Consider the following 18,608-nt stretch of genomic DNA (forward strand, 5'->3'; position numbering starts at 1 on the left):
TTTGGAGCTTGGAAATTCTCCAATGCTTAGTCCTCCACTGTAATATTTATTATTATTATTTACTGCTTCTCTTGGAGAAGCCCCTAGAGTCCCCAATCAAAACCAGTCCTGTATAAATAACAAAACTATTAGCCTCCCTTTCCTTTTTTTAATGAGTGCTGTATAAACACAACGCTTCTCTTGTATTCTATGGGAGGAAGCTTTTGTATCTGGCAAATGCTGATTTACTTTGGCAAGATGACCTGGGTCAACCAGTATGTTACCAACCAAACAGGAAAGTTATGTGCAGTGTAAGTGCCACATCAAAGACGTGCCCTTGCTTTATATTCCTCACCACATAAATCTAGTTTGCCAGGATTTTCAAAGTGATTAGTAATTTTGGGTGACTCCGTGTTTGGCTGCCCAACTGAAACATTGTAATTAAAGGGGTCTGATTTTGAAAGAGTGCTGCATACAGTGCCCTTTGAAAATCAGGACCCTTTCACAATGTCTTAAGTTGGGCACTGAAAATCACAAGTCACTTGGCCACCTCTTTGCAAATCATGGGGGCCACGGCATGTGTTCTTGGTGTGCAAGGGCCATACAGACAAAGGCTTTTGTAATCCTTAGCAGAGTAGCAAAGTGGCGAGCTTGATCAGCAAAGAAGTACCGAAGAGATGACATCTGATATGTTGCACCTCATTTTAAAACACAACAGCATTAGTGGCACTAGAGTTAATTTTTAAAATGAGAAGTTGCACCTTCCAAAAATGCATGGATACCGATTATGTTCATTAGACATTTGCTCAGGGAAATCGTGTATGCATGCAAACAATTGAGCTGTGTCCACAATTATGTTGCCAGCAGAAAGTTTTCCATGCTTTTTGCTTGGACAGTTAAGGTTGCACGGAGAAGCTGGGGTGTCTGCATTTGAAAATGTGTCCCATCATGTTTTTTTTTAATATCTGTAAAGGTATATATTTTTTCCAAAGGCCACATTTTAAAGGTATTTCGGTGCCTAAAGATGCCGGTAGGCACTTTTGGAAATCCTACTGAACATCTAGCTGTATGTTTAGGCACCAAAATAGATTTAGAAATGGGGTCCTAGGTGCCTTGTTTGTTGTTTTCAACTGAATTTTATTTAGGAGGAGTTGAGTTTGAGTGCATTGTTGGTTCTGCTCTTTGGTGGGGTTTCTGTGTCAATATTTTGCTCTTAGTTCTGAGTTTGTACAGGCATTAGTGAGCTAGCTGGCTGGATTATATAAAATCACTTGTAACCAGCTGTTCATGAAAGAATAACACTTCAATGTAATCATTTGTGGCATGTTCAGGCTAGAAACAAGAGTGGCACAAGCTAACTGTCCTGTCATCAGTAGATAGTGCTTTAGTAATAACATTAATTTCCAGGACTGGTGCTGGGAAGTCTTATTGAAGGACAACGTGTTAAGAAGTTGCTATGTGTTAAAATTGTCAGGCGCATGCCATATATTTGCCTTAGCAACCCTTTTATAAGTGAGATTGTGTTTTCTTTCTTTTCAGAAATTTATTTCCTAGTTTAAATGTGTTTGTCCTTGTCAGATGGCCAGGAAGTGATGAACATTGGCAAATATTTTTGTTTTTTGTTTTTTCTACATTCACAAAGCAACTGGGTTTAATTTTCTGTATGTTAAACGGTCTGCTGTTTCTCCAGGATCTGAGCAGCTTGGACCTGATCAGGCCCAAAATCAGCTTGGTGTGTCAAATTGTGAGAGTGGGGCACATGGAGCTAAAAGATGGGAAGAAACACACCGGTGGGCTCCGGAGACCATTTGGGGTGGCAGGTAGGAGATGCCAAGCTGCAGAATGCATTAATTGAGAGAGACCGTGGTCCACTGGATAGGGCACTGGCTTGGGAATCGAGAGGCCTGGGTTCTTGGTCCTGTCACTGAACTTGGGAAAATCAAATAACTTCTCTGTGCCTGTTTCCCAGTCTGTAAAATGGGTGTAATAATACTGACCACCTGCCTTTGTAAAACCTTTTGAGACATACAGAGGAAAAAGTTCTCTGTGATAGCTACATATTATTACTGTTCATTACTTACAATGACTGGAAGTCTGTACCCAATGACTGGAAGTTAGCTAATGTAACACCAATATTTAAAAAGGGCTCTAGAGGTGATCCCAGCAATTACAGACTGGTAAGTCTAACATCGGTACCGGGCAAATTAGTTGAAACAATAGTTAAGAATAAAATTGTCAGACACATAGAAAAATATAAACTGTGCAATAGTCAACATGGTTTCTGTAAAGGGAAATTGTGTCTTACTAATCTATTGGAGTTCTTTGAAGGGGTCAACAAACATGTGGACAAGGGGGATCCAGTGGACGTAGTGTACTTAGATTTCCAGAAAGCCTTTGACAAGGTCCCTCACCAAAGGCTCTTACGTAAATTAAGCTGTCATGGGATAAAAGGGAAGGTCCTTTCATGGATTGAGAACTGGTTAAAAGACAGGAAACAAAGGGTAGGGATTAATGGTAAATTCTCTGAATGGAGAGGGGTAACTACTGGTGTTCCCCAAGGGTCAGTCCTAGGACCAATCCTATTCAACTTATTCATAAATGATCTGGAGAAAGGGGTAAACAGTGAGGTGGCAAAGTTTGCAGATGATACTAAACTGCTCAAGATAGTTAAGACCAAAGCAGACTGTGAAGAACTTCAAAAAGATCTCACAAAACTAAGTGATTGGGCAACAAAATGGCAAATGAAATTTAATGTGGATAAATGTAAAGTAATGCACATTGGAAAAAATAACCCCAACTATTCATGCAATATGATGGGGGCTAATTTAACTACAACGAGTCAGGAAAAAGATCTTAGAGTCATCGTGGATAGTTCTCTGAAGATGTCCACGCAGTGTGCAGAGGCGGTCAAAAAAGCAAACAGGATGTTAGGAATCATTAAAAAGGGGATAGAGAATAAGACTGAGAATATATTATTGCCCTTATATAAATCCATGGTACGCCCATATCTTGAATACTGCGTGCAGATGTGGTCTCCTCATCTCATAAAAGATATACTGGCACTAGAAAAGGTTCAGAAAAGGGCAACTAAAATGATTAGGGTTTTGGAGAGGGTCCCATATGAGGAAAAATTAAAGAGGCTAGGACTCTTCAGCTTGGAAAAGAGGAGACTAAGGGGGGATATGATAGAGGTATATAAAATCATGAGTGATGTGGAGAAAGTGGATAAGGAAAAGTTATTTACTTATTCCCACAATACAAGAACTAGGGGTCACCAAATGAAATTAATAGGCAGCAGGTTTAAAACAAATAAAAGGAAGTTCTTCTTCACGCAGCACACAGTCAATTTGTGGAACTCCTTACCTGAGGAGGTTGTGAAGGCTAGGACTATAACAGTGTTTAAAAGGGGACTGGATAAATTCATGGTGGTTAAGTCCATAAATGGCTATTAGCCAGGATGGGTAAGAAATGGTGTCCCTAGCCTCTGTTTGTCAGAGGATGGAGATGGATGGCAGGAGAGAGATCACTTGATCATTGCCTGTTAGATTCACTCCCTCTGGGGCACCTGGCATTGGCCACTGTTGGTAGACAGGATACTGGGCTAGATGGACCTTTGGTCTGACCCGGTACGGCCGTTCTTATGTTCTTATGCCATTATGCCCTCCATTCTTAAACTCCCCAGTTCTAGTCCCATGAAACCGAGGTGTCCCAGTCGATTTTCAAATCCTTATCACAGAATAATTTCAAGGCTTGGATTTTCAAAGGAGCCTTAATGAGCTAGGTGCCCGGTTCCATTGAGTTAGGCACCTAACTCCCTTGGCCTGCTTTGAAAATCTCAATCTGAAAACGCACAGAGAAAATTAAAATTAAACCTTGAACTAAACAGAATGTGAAATCTAAAGGTAAACTCTTTGCTTTGATCAGATCTTTGTAAATCCCATCCATTCTTATAGGGAAGTATAGTCATGCTATAGGCTGGATCTATGAGAAAAGCTGTGTGTGGAATTTGCTTTACCTGCTAAGAGGATGAGAACACTGAAGGGTGGAACTATGTCAATCAATCAGATTAACAATGCAAATAGGACAATTGACTGGCTGAAGAGAGAGTTGAGAGAACTATTATTCATCTTCTAGGAGGGGAATAAGTATTTTCTGCTTCCACTTGGCTTTCGGAAAGTAGATTGATTTCCTTGAAGGGATCAATAAACAGTGTGCAAAGCATCAGAGGGGTAACCATGTTAGTCTGGATCTGTAAAAAGCAACAAAAGTCCTGTGGTACCTTATAGACTAACAATACAATGTGCAAAGCAAAATTCTATTTAGACCTTGTTTACACTCAGGGAATTTTGGCAAAATTTCCCCATCATTGCAACTGTTGATCCTGCTCCACCAGTGAGAACAACATGGTGGAAAAACTAGTATGGATGGGTTGCTGCTTATGGTTCCAATGCCTTGTCAGCCAGATCTGCTTGGTGCTTAGAAAAAACAGTGGCCCCTTTATGTCTCCCAAATTTGTTACCACTAGTGTAGCTGAACCAGAATTAGCATCTGTTGGGCAAGACTTTTTGTTTTTTTTAACAGTCACTTAGCAGAGGTATAAAATGATCTTTGTTAAACTTGTCTCATTGCAGTAATGGACATTACTGATATCATACATGGGAAGGTGGATGACGAGGAAAAGCAACACTTTATTCCTTTTCAGCAGTAAGTATTGGACATCAAAGTGAGTCACGGAGCTGTATGAATCAAAGCAGACAGTCTTAGAGAATGGCAGTGTCTGTATGGGAGCTTTGGGGTGTATCAGAAAGACCTATACAGACACGTTGGTTAATTGTACAGTCTGACCCTTTTGAAAGAAAAAAATCTCCAGTCGTGTAAAGCCTAAAGTTTGCAGCAAAATGATTGACTCGAGTGTCATCAGTAAAAACCTCATCAGCATGATTTATGCTGTGTGACAGGGAAAACGACCACTGGAAGGGGGATGGCTGGCGGGGTGGTATCTTAGCACTAGATTTGAAGTAGACAGACTCCCTGGAATCATACGTTCAAATCATAGAAGGATGAACTGAAGTCAGGTCTACACTACGGGGTTAAGTCTACCCATGCAGCTGGAGTCGACGTAGCTTAGGTTGACTTACTGCAGTGTCTATTCCGTACTGGGTTGATGGGAGAAACTCCCCCATCGACTTATCTTACGCTTCTCGTTCTGATGGAGTACCGGAGTCAATGGAACAGTGATCTGCAGTCAATTTATCGGGTCTTAACTAGACCTGCTAAATTGATCCCTGGTGGATCAATCGCCGCAGCGTGGATCCCCGGTAAGTATAGACATACCCTCAGAGTCAATGCACATTAGTGGGTGGGTTCCTATAAATAAGACCTCGAAAATCAGAGGCATCATCTACTGTGCATGGGCATTGGGGGTGGGATTTTCAATAGCAACTAAATGATTGGGAGCATAAATCCAATTGAATTTCCCTTGCCTTCACCACTGTGCATCATCTATCTAAGGATGGAGTAGGAGGAATTGGGTAAAGAGGCTAGAAGTCAGGGGTGAAATGATTCCTGGCTGCATGGTTACAATTTTTGTTTTGGAAAGGAGATTCAAGCCCCAGAACCATGCCTTTCTGCCTCTCTGTTTAGACTGGCCCTTTGATGGCATTGTTAACTTGTTCAGAACGTTACAGTAATGAAAATGAAGCTTGTTTGGGTAAGCTGAACCGTGTTATTACAATCCTAAATATAGCAGTTTGTTTGGTTCAGCCAGCATGTCATTATGAGGGACTCTCAGTGGAGGATTTTTTATTCCTTTCATGGCCTGTTTATATTACTAGAAAAACTGCCCCAAAGAGTGTTTTTCCTTTCCACAATAACGTGGATTTACAACTGTTTTTTGTCTGTCTTCGCTGCAGGGACATTTTAATTAGAGATTAGCTCATGATGCAGAGTCCGGATCCAAATCTAGGATCTTCCAAAATTTGGGAGTTCATATCTGGGTGGAGTGAGGTGGCGAGAGAGGGCTTGCTTTGGCTTGTTAAAGACCATAGGGGCCAGATCCAAAGGTCAGAGATGTTTGGATCCAAGACTTGCTTGGCCTTCAGTCTGCCTACACCCCATCTTCTGTTGTTCCACTTCTCAGAATTGCAATGGAAACCTACATCAGGCAGCGACAGCTAATCATGTCCCCTCTAATGACTTCCCATGTGATCGGCGAGAATGAGCCTCTCACTTCGGTCTTCAACAAAGTCATCGCTGCAAAGGAAGTGAATCATAAAGGGCAAGGTACATACATTGGACGAGGAGCCAGCTTCACAGGGGAAAGGCTCCCTCTCTTGCAAAGGAATTGAATTACTTGTGAAGGTTCAGAAATCAAGGCCACTGGAGTCTCTTGCTTCCATTGGGCCGAACTGTGAAATGCTGCTGTCTCATCACCAGAGATTGAACCAGGAACCTCCAAAGCTAAAAGCATGAGCTGCAAAAGCGCCCTAGCTGGGCTATAACAGACTCAGATCCTCTGTGGATTGGGCAAGGAGGGGGACTGTAACAGACTCACCAGTGGGTTACACTTACTTAGTATTTATTCCATCCTTATGCAAAACAGAAGACTTGTCCACTTCTCCCACTAAACTAGTTTGCCACCAATGTTGTAATTACCTTGGTAAACTACACTCCATAGCTTACATCTCCTTTTATCCCACTACATACAGCCCCTCTGTTTTTCCTAAATGATTTGGAAGTGTCTGAAACCTTATGGTTTGGATTCTGCCACCCTTGCTCAAATTAAATAGTACCTTACTCCAATGACAGTTCCACTGAAATCACTTGATCTACTTGCAGAATTATGTAATAGTCAGCCATGAGTAGGTGTTGGAGAATCAGGCCCGGTAGAAACTTGGGGTTGCGTATTTTAGCTGTGTGTTTGAGATACTACATTATATATATATATATATATATATCTCCAACAAGAAAATAGTCATTAGTTTTCTGTCTTTAAACCCAGGGTTAATGTTCATACTATAGATATTGCACTTGTACCAGTAAACATTTATTAAGTACCATATTTTTTCTTAGGCCTCTGGGTCTCCCTGAAGCTGTTACCTGGAGACTTAGCCCAGGTTCAGAAGGATTTTTCTCACCTTGTCGACAGATCGACTGCAGTGGCTCGCAAAATGGGATTCCCTGAGATTATTCTGCCTGGTAGGTACCTTATCTTCACAAGCACAAACTTTGACTTGCTACCGTGCTTGTGAAGGACGTAAGAAGACACAGAGATTCTGGATTTACATGTTGTGCAGAGCTCTGTTCCACAGTTGGTTGAAAAGTGTGTGTTGTTTTCCACTAAAATTTTCAAATAAGATTAAAATTTTTCTGTTTTGTCAAAAACTTTCAGCAGAATTTCGGCGTTTCATCCAAAAAGTGAAAACTCTGAAAATTTTCAGTTTTGTTTCTGTTGTTATATTTTATTTAAGGAAACCTGAAAAATGTTAATGAATGGAATTTTTTGTAGAACATTTCCATTTAGTCAAAAAGCCATCTTTCATCATGACATTTTCCCCCACCTGCTCTATTGAATTCACATAGGGAGGAATTCACCCTGGCAAATAGGAAAGAAAAATACAAAAGATACGAACTTGGTCATGGCATAATGGAATATGAAGCTCCCTTGTCCTTTATTCATGAGTCCATTTGTGGTCATAAACAGGTGTTGTGTGGAAGTCATGCATGCAAGGATTATTAACAAGAAGATTGGCACATGGTAGAATCTGACCCAAAAAGTGAGGTGAAAATGAGACCAGTGGTTCAATCTAGAGCTCTCTTGGTATCATTCCAGGATGTGAAATAACATGGTCAAAGTCCCATGCTGGGGTGTGAAATGTTAACCCTGTAACTTCCCTCAGCTGGCTGTCCACGAAAAGCAGCTCACTGGGAGTCTCTTAATGTTTCAGGTGATGTTCGAAATGACATCTACATCACTCTGATACAAGGGGAGTTTGACAAAGGGAAGAAGAAGACTCCCAAGAATGTAGAAGTCACCATGTCTGTGCATGACGAAGATGGCAACCTCTTGGAGGTAGGGTGGACCTGCTTGGGTGGTGGGTGACAAAGATGTTGCTTTATGCACGTAGTGGGCTCCTGCTGAGATGGCCCTTACGGAGATCCTATGTGCAAGGATTGTGTGACTGTTCAGTTAAAATAATTCTAGGGGACCTCTGTGGTTGCATTGCTGGGAAAAGCAATAGAAAATGTAATGGACACACCTGCATTGGTTGAAGGATGGATTAGATGACATAATGGGTCTTTTCCACCTCAAACATCAATAGGAGGCATAGGCTATAGGTAAGGTGAGTGCGGTGTAGTGTAGTGGTTAGAGCATGGTTCTGGGAATCAGGACTCCTGGGTGCTGTTCTTACCTCTGCTACTTTTATTTTTCTTCCTCCAAACTTGAGCCTTAAAGTTCAGTTAGTCACGTAGGAAACTCAACTGCTGGAGTACAGCTGAAGGTTGCACACCTTGGCAGCTGGAGACTTGACAGTAATTTACCAAAATAAACAGGTGTCTCACAGAGGCCTCTGCATGCTGAGCTTTAGGTCTCTGTATAACCCTAGTTTATTCCAATCTCTTATACAATGAATTTTAGGACTCTGTCCTACAGAACTTACACATTAATATTGATGTCAGGAAATCTTTGAAGGTTAGGAGTAACATTTTAAAAAATCACCAAAATGATTTAGATGGCTAAGTCCCATTTTCAAAAGTGATTTAGGCTCCTAAGTGCCCAAGTCACTTTTGAAAATGAGACTTAGGCTCCTAAGTCACTTAGATGCTTTTGAAAATTTTACCCTAGGTATTTTTTCCTGACTTTATTTGATCTTCACCTTCTCCTCATCTTTTTCCCCAAAGAAAGCTATCCATCCAGGTGCTGGTTATGAAGGGATCTCCGAATACAAGTCCGTTGTTTACTATCAAGTCAAGCAGCCTTGTTGGTATGAAACCGTAAAGGTGAGTGTGTGCATTTTACAGTCCTGCTACCTTCTCCTGGAGCCTAAAGAATAGGACTAATCAACAAGCCGTGAATCAGCTGAGGACATGTAGAGTAGCATGTTGTCCTATGTGGTCTAGAGAGACAGTGTTGTCTGGTCTTTCAGCAAACAGGACACTGGTCCACTTTCAGCTGCAGCTGAATGATTTGCTAGAAAAGGTATCGTCACTGGATCAGTTGTGTGCTTCTAAAAATCATCCGCACCCTTGCTGTAGAGAGAAGCAGAGTATCTTTGGGATAACTGAAGGGTTTAACTGCTAATCTGAATTGGAGGGGGGTCTCTGAAATGGAAAGAACGGGCCTGCTTTTCTGCACTTGGAATCCTGGTAAAATAAAACTTTGAAAGGCCCTTCCATTTACTTCCTAAATGTTTTTAGTGATGGAGGAGAGAGAGGGTCCTGGATTCCAGACATTATTGAAGCTCTGATTGCATAACTCTGGCCAAGCCAACTGGCCACTTATACTTCTATAAGATGCTGCATCTGAGAAGAGCTTTCCCAATAACATAAAGTACCAATGCATATATATTTATGCATGTGTGTGTATATACACATGCGTGCACACACGCAGAGTAATTTAAATACCTAGGTACCAATGGATTCAGGGCTGAAAGGCTTTAGCAAATGCTTTCATGAAGATAGTGCAAAGTGGATTAGGGGGTAAAGTTTTCAAAAGAGCCTATGGGAGTTAAACACTCAAATCTCATTCAGTTTCAATGGCATTTGCATGTTGAATTTCCTGTGATCCTTTGAAGATCTTAAACAGAACTAGAGATGAATTTTCAAATGTAGGGCCAGGGACAAGAACTCCTGGATTCTCTCTCTGACTTTTTTCCACTGATGTGTTACGTTGGGTAAGGTACCTCATTTCTAGCTATGCTTTTCCCATCTGCAAAATGGTTATTAAACTTCGGGGTGAGGGGTTGGAGCATGTTATAAGACTTTTGTTAGTGTTTGTAGAATATTTTGTGTTCCTCCTAATAAGAAGCATATGAGAAGCCCTAATTGTTGTTCTGTTTGACCCCTCATGTAATGTTCAGGTGTCTATTGCAATTGAAGAGGTCAGTCGTTGCCATCTGAGGTTTACGTTCCGTCACCGATCATCACAGGAATGTAAGTACTTGAAGCGGAAACCAGGGAGGTTTCCCCCCATGTATATTGTGCATTTTGTAGCCTAGGTATGTTTCTGAGTGTCCCGCAAAGATGGAACCAGCATTTGGCCTTCCTCCTAACTGTAGTCTGCTGGGAAGGGGGTGGTTCAGAGTTTGGCATTGGCATGGACAAGCAAGGGAATGCTTTCTGATGAGCCCCCTGAACTTAATGGGTGAGCAAAACGGGGCTGCTTGTCTAAGAAAACGGGCTTTTCCCACTGGATTTCCAGCACTTTTGCTTCTGATTCTTGTTGGAAATCCCTCAGCAGCAGCCTTTCTTGGTGTGCTTCGGTATTTCCACTTCCTGATTGGAAGCAAGAAATAGGAATGACACATGCAAAAGGGGGATAGTTTTTTGAACCTTAAAATGGCTTTGTCTATAAAAATAGGAAAAAGGACTGCCTGTCTTTTGTGCCGAGGAGCTTAACTACTCATTTCATTTTTAAGTCATTTACAAATGTCAGTGCCGGAATGCGGTATGACTCAGGTCTTGATGGCCTCGTTGCAGGAGGACTTTAGATCAAGTTCATGAGAGGTTAAAAAGAAAGTTAAATAGCCAGAAATCTGATAAAGCTATTTCAGAGCCCTGGGTGGCCTCGTGAGATCAGATCAATAGCTTGAGAAACTGAACCAAAAAGGGCAGCAAGACACTGTAACAGGGCCTCCTTGGTTCTGCTTCTGTCTCGATCAACAGATCATGCAGAAACCCTTGTGCTGGTTCAACACCCTGTGCAGTTTATTTATAATTGAGTCCCACCACTTTCACAACATACCTAGCGCCTTTACAAGCAGGGAGAGAGAGAGATTGCAATCTCTCTCTCTCTCCCCCTCGCACTGCCTGCTTCCCCCCCTTTTCACTTCCTTCCTGTGCCCGTTTGTGGCCTCTGGATAATGGCTTCATTAGCCTTTCTGCCCTGCCCCACTTACAAATTAGGCACAGGTCTGCCTCATCAGCTCCATTCTGCTATGCCTGATTGGAGCCGCTGTGAACAGAGTGCTGACTCAGGGTTTCCTATCTAGCACTCTGTCACAGACAAATCCATAGAATTAAATGCAAGAGGTGATGCCAGATTTGCAAAGATAGAGGCAGTAGGTAAACACATATATTTGCATTCACAATTCCTGTGATTACATGTGCAAGTGATTATAAGCTGCTCGGGGCAGAGACCATCTCTTTATTCTGTATTGGTACAATGCCTAGCAAAATGGGGCCATGGGCTTTGGGCTATGACCAGAGCTCCTAGCTATTGGAATACAAATAACAAATACATTAACATTTAAGGCTGTGATTCGCAAAACTACCTAAGTGATTTGAGTGCTCAATTATCATTAAAATTAGGCCTCTTGGAAAATGTCAGCCTAAACTTCTATGCAGAATTGCTCTGTAGGGATGCAAATTGCAGTGCTTTTCTTCTTGCATCTACCCATTGAAAATTTGGATATGATGAGGCATTAACAGGGAAGCGTTCCCATCTTATTGTAAAAATGGTCTCATGTGCCTCGAGGTGTGTTGCAATGAAATAGTGCTTTTTAAACAGAAGTTATTACTCTTGCTTTGTTCCTTAGTAGCAGCAAGTCACAAAGGAACCTTCCCATGGGTTGGGAGCTGGGAGATATCCAAGAGACAGACTAGAGGCTCCACGTAGTGAAGGTTATGTTCTTTCTCTTTGCAGCCAGGGATAAATCGGAGAGAGCTTTCGGGGTGGCCTTTGTGAAACTGATGAATGCGGATGGAACAACTCTGCAGGATGGCAAACACAATTTAGTCATTTACAAGGTAGTTTTGGGGGGGGAAACGGTGGTTGTGCAATTCTTGTACTAGTTGAAATGTCTTTCCCAGCCATGTGTGTAGTCTCCTGGTAACACAAGCCCTACTTTACTCGCCAATGCAAAGTTCCCTGTTAACCACCAGAGTCTGAGAACCAGTGACACACTAATTTGTGGTCATGATAAGCCCCATTAAATAAGGTTGCACTGGGCAGACCTCTGATCACTTTGACACAGGTCTGATACATTCTTGTAGTAGCTTGAGAATCCATTTTGCTCGTTTGCTATATTTGGTCCCGTAACCCAGACAGCCTGTAGAGAATGGGCATGGAGTCACGTGACGTCTTTTCCCTTTCTGCCTTTAGGAGGAGCTGTCTTTGACAAGGGGAGAGATACCGTGTTTTCAGGCACAGTAACAGAAAGTTAACCACTGCAGAGAACCACAAGGGTATTAAAGTGACAGTAAAACCTCTCTAATCTACACATAATCTGCACTGGCAAAGTGGCAGTTGCTTCCTACTCTCCAGCAAAGATTTAATAGCGACTCGTGGAGTGAAATCTCCCAGTACTGGGATGTCATTAGTGTTTTATAACATAGATAATACTACAGTACATTTATGAAGTGCATTGCTACCATGTTAACTTCCATGGTATCATTAGATCGGCTAAAATGTGTCAAAGAGAGAGAAACTCATATTTCAGGGTTTAAACAAAACCACCTGAAGCCTTGGGAAGGTTTCCCAAGTGGGCAGGCTATTCCATTATGGGTTTGTTGTTCCTTCATCTGAAGCATCTGGTACTGGCCACTGTCAGAGATGGGATACTGGACTGGATGGGTCACTGGTCTGTTCAGGTATGACAGTTCCTGTATTCCTGAGAATATCTATAGATAAACTATAGCACGGAGAAAATAAACCTGGTCCGGTGGTTAGGGACTTGGGAGATGCGGATACAAGCTCCTGTTTTGGGGGGAAATCACTTAGTATCTCTGTGCTTCAGTTCCCCATCTGTAAAATGGGGTTGACAGCACTTTCCTACCCAACAGTGGTGTTGAGAAGATAAATACATTAGAAGATTGCAAGGTGCTCAGATACTCTGAGGATGGAGGCCAGATAAGTGCCTTGGATAGAATGTGATTTTTCCATGCACAGTTTAAAAAGAATTCCAGTCCATAGCAGATGTGAAAACTGCCGAAAAAACATGTGGTCTGCTGCTGTGTTGGAGAGCCTTTGTAGCTGATGAGTGCCTGCCTCCTATGTGGACAGGGGCAAGATGGAGTATTATCAGTATCTGAAATGACCCCCACACACACTTTGTTCTGTCAACAGGGTGATAACAAGAAAATGGAAGATGCTAAATTCTACTTAACACTTCCTGGCACAAAAGTAGAGGAGGAGAAGGACGGCCCGCCAGGCAAAAACCTGCACCACTTGGCCAACTTCACGCCCACTAAAGACAGCACGAAGGACAGCTTCCAGATCGGCACTCTTATCTGTTCCACCAAACTGACCCAGAACGGTAGGTCTGGCACTAGCAGCGGGGTGGGCGCTATGCTGTGCTGGGAGAACTGTCTGCCAGGTGAACGAGGCCCTCCCCCCTTACACGAAGACTCTCTTAGACACTATTAGGTTAGAGGCGACTTTAACCTGCACCTTCTTACACCTTCCTGTTAGGGGGTTAGCAAGTAGAGTGACTCTCTTTTGGTCCTCCAGTGTGAATCATAGAAATGTGGGGCTGGAAGGGGTCTCAAGAAGTTGTCAAGTCCAGCCCTGTATGCTGAGGTCGGACCAAGTAAACCTAGACCATCCCAGATAGGTGTTTGTCCAACCTGTACTTAAACACTGCCAATGATGGGGATTCCACTACATCCCTTGGAAGCCTATTCCAGAGCTTAACTGCCCATGAAGTTAGAAAGTTTTTCCTAATATCTAACCTAAATCTCCCCAGTGCAGATTAAACCCATTACTACTTGTCCTACCTTCAGTTTACATGGCAAACAATTGATCAGTCCTCTTTATTACAGCACTTAATGTATTTGTAGGCTATCAGGTTTCCCCCCTCAGTTGTCTTCTCTCAAAACTAAACATGCCCAGTTTTTGTAACCATTCCTCATAGGCCAGGGTTTCTAACCTTTGCTCATTTTTGTTGCTTTCCTCTGGAATCTCTCCATTTTTTCCACATCTTTCCTAAAGTGTGGTATCCAGACCTGGACACAGCACTCCAGGCTTCACCCCAGGGACAATTACCTCGTATGTGTGACACTCCAGTTAATTCACTCCAGAATAGTTGCCTTTTTCATGGCTGCATCACATTGTTGACTTGACTTCAATTTGTGATCCACTATAAATACCAGATCCTTTTCAGCAGTACTATCACCTAGCCAGTTATTCCCCATTTTGTAGCTGTGCATTTGATTTGTCCTTCCTAAATGAAGTATTTTGTACTTGTCTCTATTGAATTTCATCTTGTTGAATTCAGCCCAGTTCTCTAATTTTTCAAGGTCATTTTGAATTCTCATCCTGTCCTCTAATGTGCTTGCAACCCCTCCCAGCTTGGTGTTATCTGCACATTTTATAGGTATTCAACTGGAGACAGGGCCAAAATCAGTGGTGATGGGTAAAATATATATGGGGGGGTAGGTCACATATTAGTAAGTGACTCTGAGACTGTCAGTCTAAATCTAGAAGGGGAATCAACATACTATGTGGTTCTGGGGTGGAGACAGTATAAATTATGCCAACTCAGACTTCCTTTAGACTCTAAATTTGGCCTTCTGTGTCTTGATTGCATATTATGTGTCTGCTCTTCCTTTAAAAGGTAGTGATCAAGTTTATTTGCAGACTGTGGTTGAGATCTTCAGAGTAGTCTAGGGGATTTACACACACATCCACTGGTAGCTGTCGTGGAGGTTATGTGTCTAAATCCCCAAGACTGTTTTGAAAATCTCAACCACAGCCTGTCACTGAATTTGATGTCCCTGGATGGTCCAGAGCTGTGATCGATGAAGCCTACAGCTTAACTTGCTTCCTAAAAGAGGCTTAACGTGTAGCTTTTAAGAAGCATTCTGCAAACTGAAGTAAACGTAAGAACATTTGTCAGTCAAGTCATTCAGTATGATGGAATTCCAGCTTATGGGTGTCCTCTCTTAAGTACATGAGAAGTCTGCAAAATTGCATGTTTCATGTGCTAGGATTTAAAATCATAGGTGTGCCTCTAAGAGCAAGGGCAACCTGGCAAAGTTGAAACAGCCATTACAAAGTAGTATGACTTGTTTCTTATAAGCTGATACTAAAAACAAGCACCGGTTCCATTTCTTTATTGGTCTGCAGCCATTAGGGTAAATCGGCTCTGGTGTTCTTTGCTATCTGTCACTAATTGTCATTGTTCTGTCTTTGGTAGTTGACCTGCTGGGTTTGTTGAATTGGCGTTCTAACTCTCAGCACATAGCGCACAACCTAAAGAAGCTAATGGACGTGGAAGGAGGAGAAATTGTAAAGGTACAAGATCACATCTTCTGTTGGTGTACATAGAGATTTAGGTCCCGATCTTGCAAAAACGTAGACATGTGCTTAACTTTTAAACCTGGACGACGACTACTACTACTACTTCTTCATCATCGTCTTCTTCACCATATTATTTGTATGACCATAGAGCCTAGGAACCCCGGTCACGTACTAGAACCCCACTGTGCTAGACGCTATAGAAACAGAGAACAAAAGGACAGTCCCTGCCCCAATCTAAGTGTAAGACAGAGACAACATGTGGATACAGATAGACAGGGGAGCACAAGGAAACAATGAGACAGGACTGGTCAGCATGATAGGGCAGTGATCTCGGTATTCCAGCGGGTGTGCTAACTTGCTTAAAATATGCAGGCTCATTTACAGGTGTGCAGTTACTGAAAAGTCCAGAGATAGCATGGACAGTAATGAGTTTTAGGGGCGTTACTTTCATAGCAAATACACATAGCTAGAAACAAAACCTAAATACTCTTTCTGGAAAGTTGCAACAGAACACTACTTTATTTGCAGGATTGGGGCTGTAGGGAGAATTCAATACAAGTTCTTGCAAAATATGATAATCAGGAAAACCCTGATCATTTTTTATTTCTTTTCAGTAGCATCTAGGTGGCCCCAGTCGCTAGGTGCTATACAGACACACAAGAAAAAGACAGTCTGTGCCACAAAGAACTTATTGCTTGAGTCTGAGTGGCTTGAGAACTTTAGCTGAAAATTGGAATTTCCAGGAAAATGAAATTCTGATTTTGAGAGATTTTTTTTAAACTATGGATAATCACTATGTCGGCTCACTGGGGTTGTGATTGTCTTACTTGCTGAGCTACTCAAGTGAAGGTGGCGTGTTTGTAAAATCAGGACTCCTGGTGATTGCCAAAGGGATGTTGTGCTTGGAAGGCTTGTCCGTGATCCTTTGGCACAGAGCACAAGGTTGACATGCTCCGCTGCAAGCAGAGGCAATGTGTGGGCAAAGTTAGGGGTAAGCCCCTTTGTAGAGCCAGCCACTCCTGTACTCTCACACTGTGCCAGATAAAAAGGGGGCAGGGCATGGCAGATATGGGCTTACGTGTGAGCTTCACGCTGGAGAGTTGCTCACCCAGTACTTCTTATTGACTTTGCTCCTGCTACTAGGAAGGAACAGCTTGGCAGACATGTACCAGCATGCACAGTGTGTGGTTGGGCTCCTCTGCACCCTCTGTCCTGCTAATCCCTTTTTACCTGTCTGTATACATGCAGCTTTCACACCTCTGCAGGGCTGGATCAAGCCCTTTCTGTTTTCCCTAAGCTCCTGGGGGGGAAGGAGACGAGGAGAGAGGATTCCTGAGTAGCACTGCAACAGAAATAACCTCTGTTTCTGCTTCCCCTTTATGTTCTTGCTCTAGTTTTTACAAGACACACTTGATGCACTTTTCAACATAATGATGGAGATGTCAGACAATGAAACTTATGACTTCCTTGTGTTTGATGCACTGGTGAGTGGTTGTTATCTGCATATCCCAAAGCACCTTTATTTCAGCCATTTCTTCAGCCTATCTTCTCATTCTGGTTCCTACTGTTTCCATTGGACAATTGATTGGTGTCTCACTCTGAGAAATATGAAATTATATTTAAATGCTGTTTATACTAGTCAGGAGTCATTGGGTGCTAATGTAAGGCAAGGATATGAGATGTACTCTGGCCATTTCCATGAATATAATGAGAATAGGGATTAGGATGACCAGATGTCCCATTTTTATAGGGACAGTCCTAGTTTTTTGGACTTTTTCTTATATAGGCGCCTATTACCCCGCCATCCTTGTCCTGTTTTTTCACAGTTGCTATCTGGTCACCCTAATAGGGATTGACAGGTACATAATCCCTAGCTCCTTACATATAACACTTTTCATCTGTGGATCTCAAAGCACTTTACACAGAAGGAAAATATCCTCCAATAGACTGGACGTACAGAGAGGAAGTGAATTACTCAAGGCCGCACGGCAGGTCAGTGGCCGAGTTGGAAATAGACCCAACGTTTCTTGAGTCCTAGTCCAGCTCCTCTCTACTGGGCAATAGTGCCTCTCAACAAGAGAGCATTTTCTACAAAGATCCCAGTAAAACATCCAGCAGACGTTACAAAGACATTGCACAGAACAAGGAAGCAACTGTTTCATAAAGCTCAGCAACAGAATGTGACAGTTTAGAAAAGAAACTGAAGATCACTGTATCCCGCTGAAACTGGCGGGCGGGGGGATTTAGGGAGGCAGTGTGCAATTACTCAAGCCACAGTTTTAGCAAAGTAGCAGGATTAGGAGCACTATAGACATAAAGTGCAAGGGGATCTTTAATGACTCCAGATTTTCAGAGCCTCATCTGAAAAACAGTGCCTCTAGCAGTATTGTGCCTCTCTAACAGAAATATTGCCATGGGGACTGGTCACTTACCAAATCACCAGTGCTACTTCATGCAGCACCTGGCTTTATTGTTATAGTTCCCCATCTGTCCACTGAGTAGGCCTAACATTGTCTAACTTCTGTGAGAGGGTATGCTCACCTGCCAAGGTGAGATAGAATCATAGGTTATCAGGGTTGGAAGTATCAGGAGGTCATCTAGTCCAACCCCCTGCTCAAAGCAGGACCCATCCCCAACTATTTTTTTGTTGTTGCCCCAGATCCCTAAGTGGCCCCTTCAAGGATTTAACTCCCAACCCTGGGTTTAGCAGGCCAATGCTCAAACCACTGAGCTATCCCTTCTCCCTATGGCCATTATCAGCTGGCCATTAATAGCAGATACGGAACACCATCTATAACATTAAAGCTGAGCAGATAAAGCATAAGCAACCAGCAAAACAAAATGGCACATGATTAGAATAAATTGCAGGACAGTTAGTTGAAAGTCATGCAGTTCAGTACTTCTGTTCCCTTTTGTGTTTTTGGCAGGTATTTATTATTTCTCTGATCGGAGACATCAAGTTCCAGCATTTTAACCCTGTACTTGAAACTTATATTTACAAGCACTTCAGCACCACCCTTGCATATGTGTAAGTATCAGTAACCACAAACCTAGCTATCACAGCGATCTCTTGCTACTGCATAGACTAGATGTGGTGTAGGAGATCAAGGTAGCATAGATATTAAGGTGTGTGGGTGAGAGAGAGAGGGTGTATACACCCATGTGTTCC

At 42.4% G+C, this 18,608-nt stretch overlaps 1 protein-coding gene across 1 annotated transcript in view; it reads left to right on the plus strand.

Moving 5' to 3' along the window:
- The window catches only part of DOCK5 (dedicator of cytokinesis 5), a 135,459-nt gene that overhangs the window by 61,113 nt on the left and 55,738 nt on the right, over window positions 1-18,608 (plus strand). Inside the window, exons 10-21 of the mRNA XM_045004688.1 lie at window positions 1,670-1,799; window positions 4,611-4,683; window positions 6,119-6,261; window positions 7,051-7,176; window positions 7,926-8,050; window positions 8,881-8,979; window positions 10,059-10,131; window positions 11,843-11,946; window positions 13,265-13,454; window positions 15,336-15,433; window positions 16,834-16,923; window positions 18,367-18,467. Coding sequence (XP_044860623.1) covers window positions 1,670-1,799; window positions 4,611-4,683; window positions 6,119-6,261; window positions 7,051-7,176; window positions 7,926-8,050; window positions 8,881-8,979; window positions 10,059-10,131; window positions 11,843-11,946; window positions 13,265-13,454; window positions 15,336-15,433; window positions 16,834-16,923; window positions 18,367-18,467 — 1,352 coding nt within the window. The remainder of the gene's footprint in view (window positions 1-1,669; window positions 1,800-4,610; window positions 4,684-6,118; window positions 6,262-7,050; window positions 7,177-7,925; window positions 8,051-8,880; window positions 8,980-10,058; window positions 10,132-11,842; window positions 11,947-13,264; window positions 13,455-15,335; window positions 15,434-16,833; window positions 16,924-18,366; window positions 18,468-18,608) is intronic.

The sequence above is a fragment of the Mauremys mutica genome, chromosome 2, assembly GCF_020497125.1.
Source record: "Mauremys mutica isolate MM-2020 ecotype Southern chromosome 2, ASM2049712v1, whole genome shotgun sequence".
NCBI classification, from domain to species: domain Eukaryota; kingdom Metazoa; phylum Chordata; order Testudines; family Geoemydidae; genus Mauremys; species Mauremys mutica.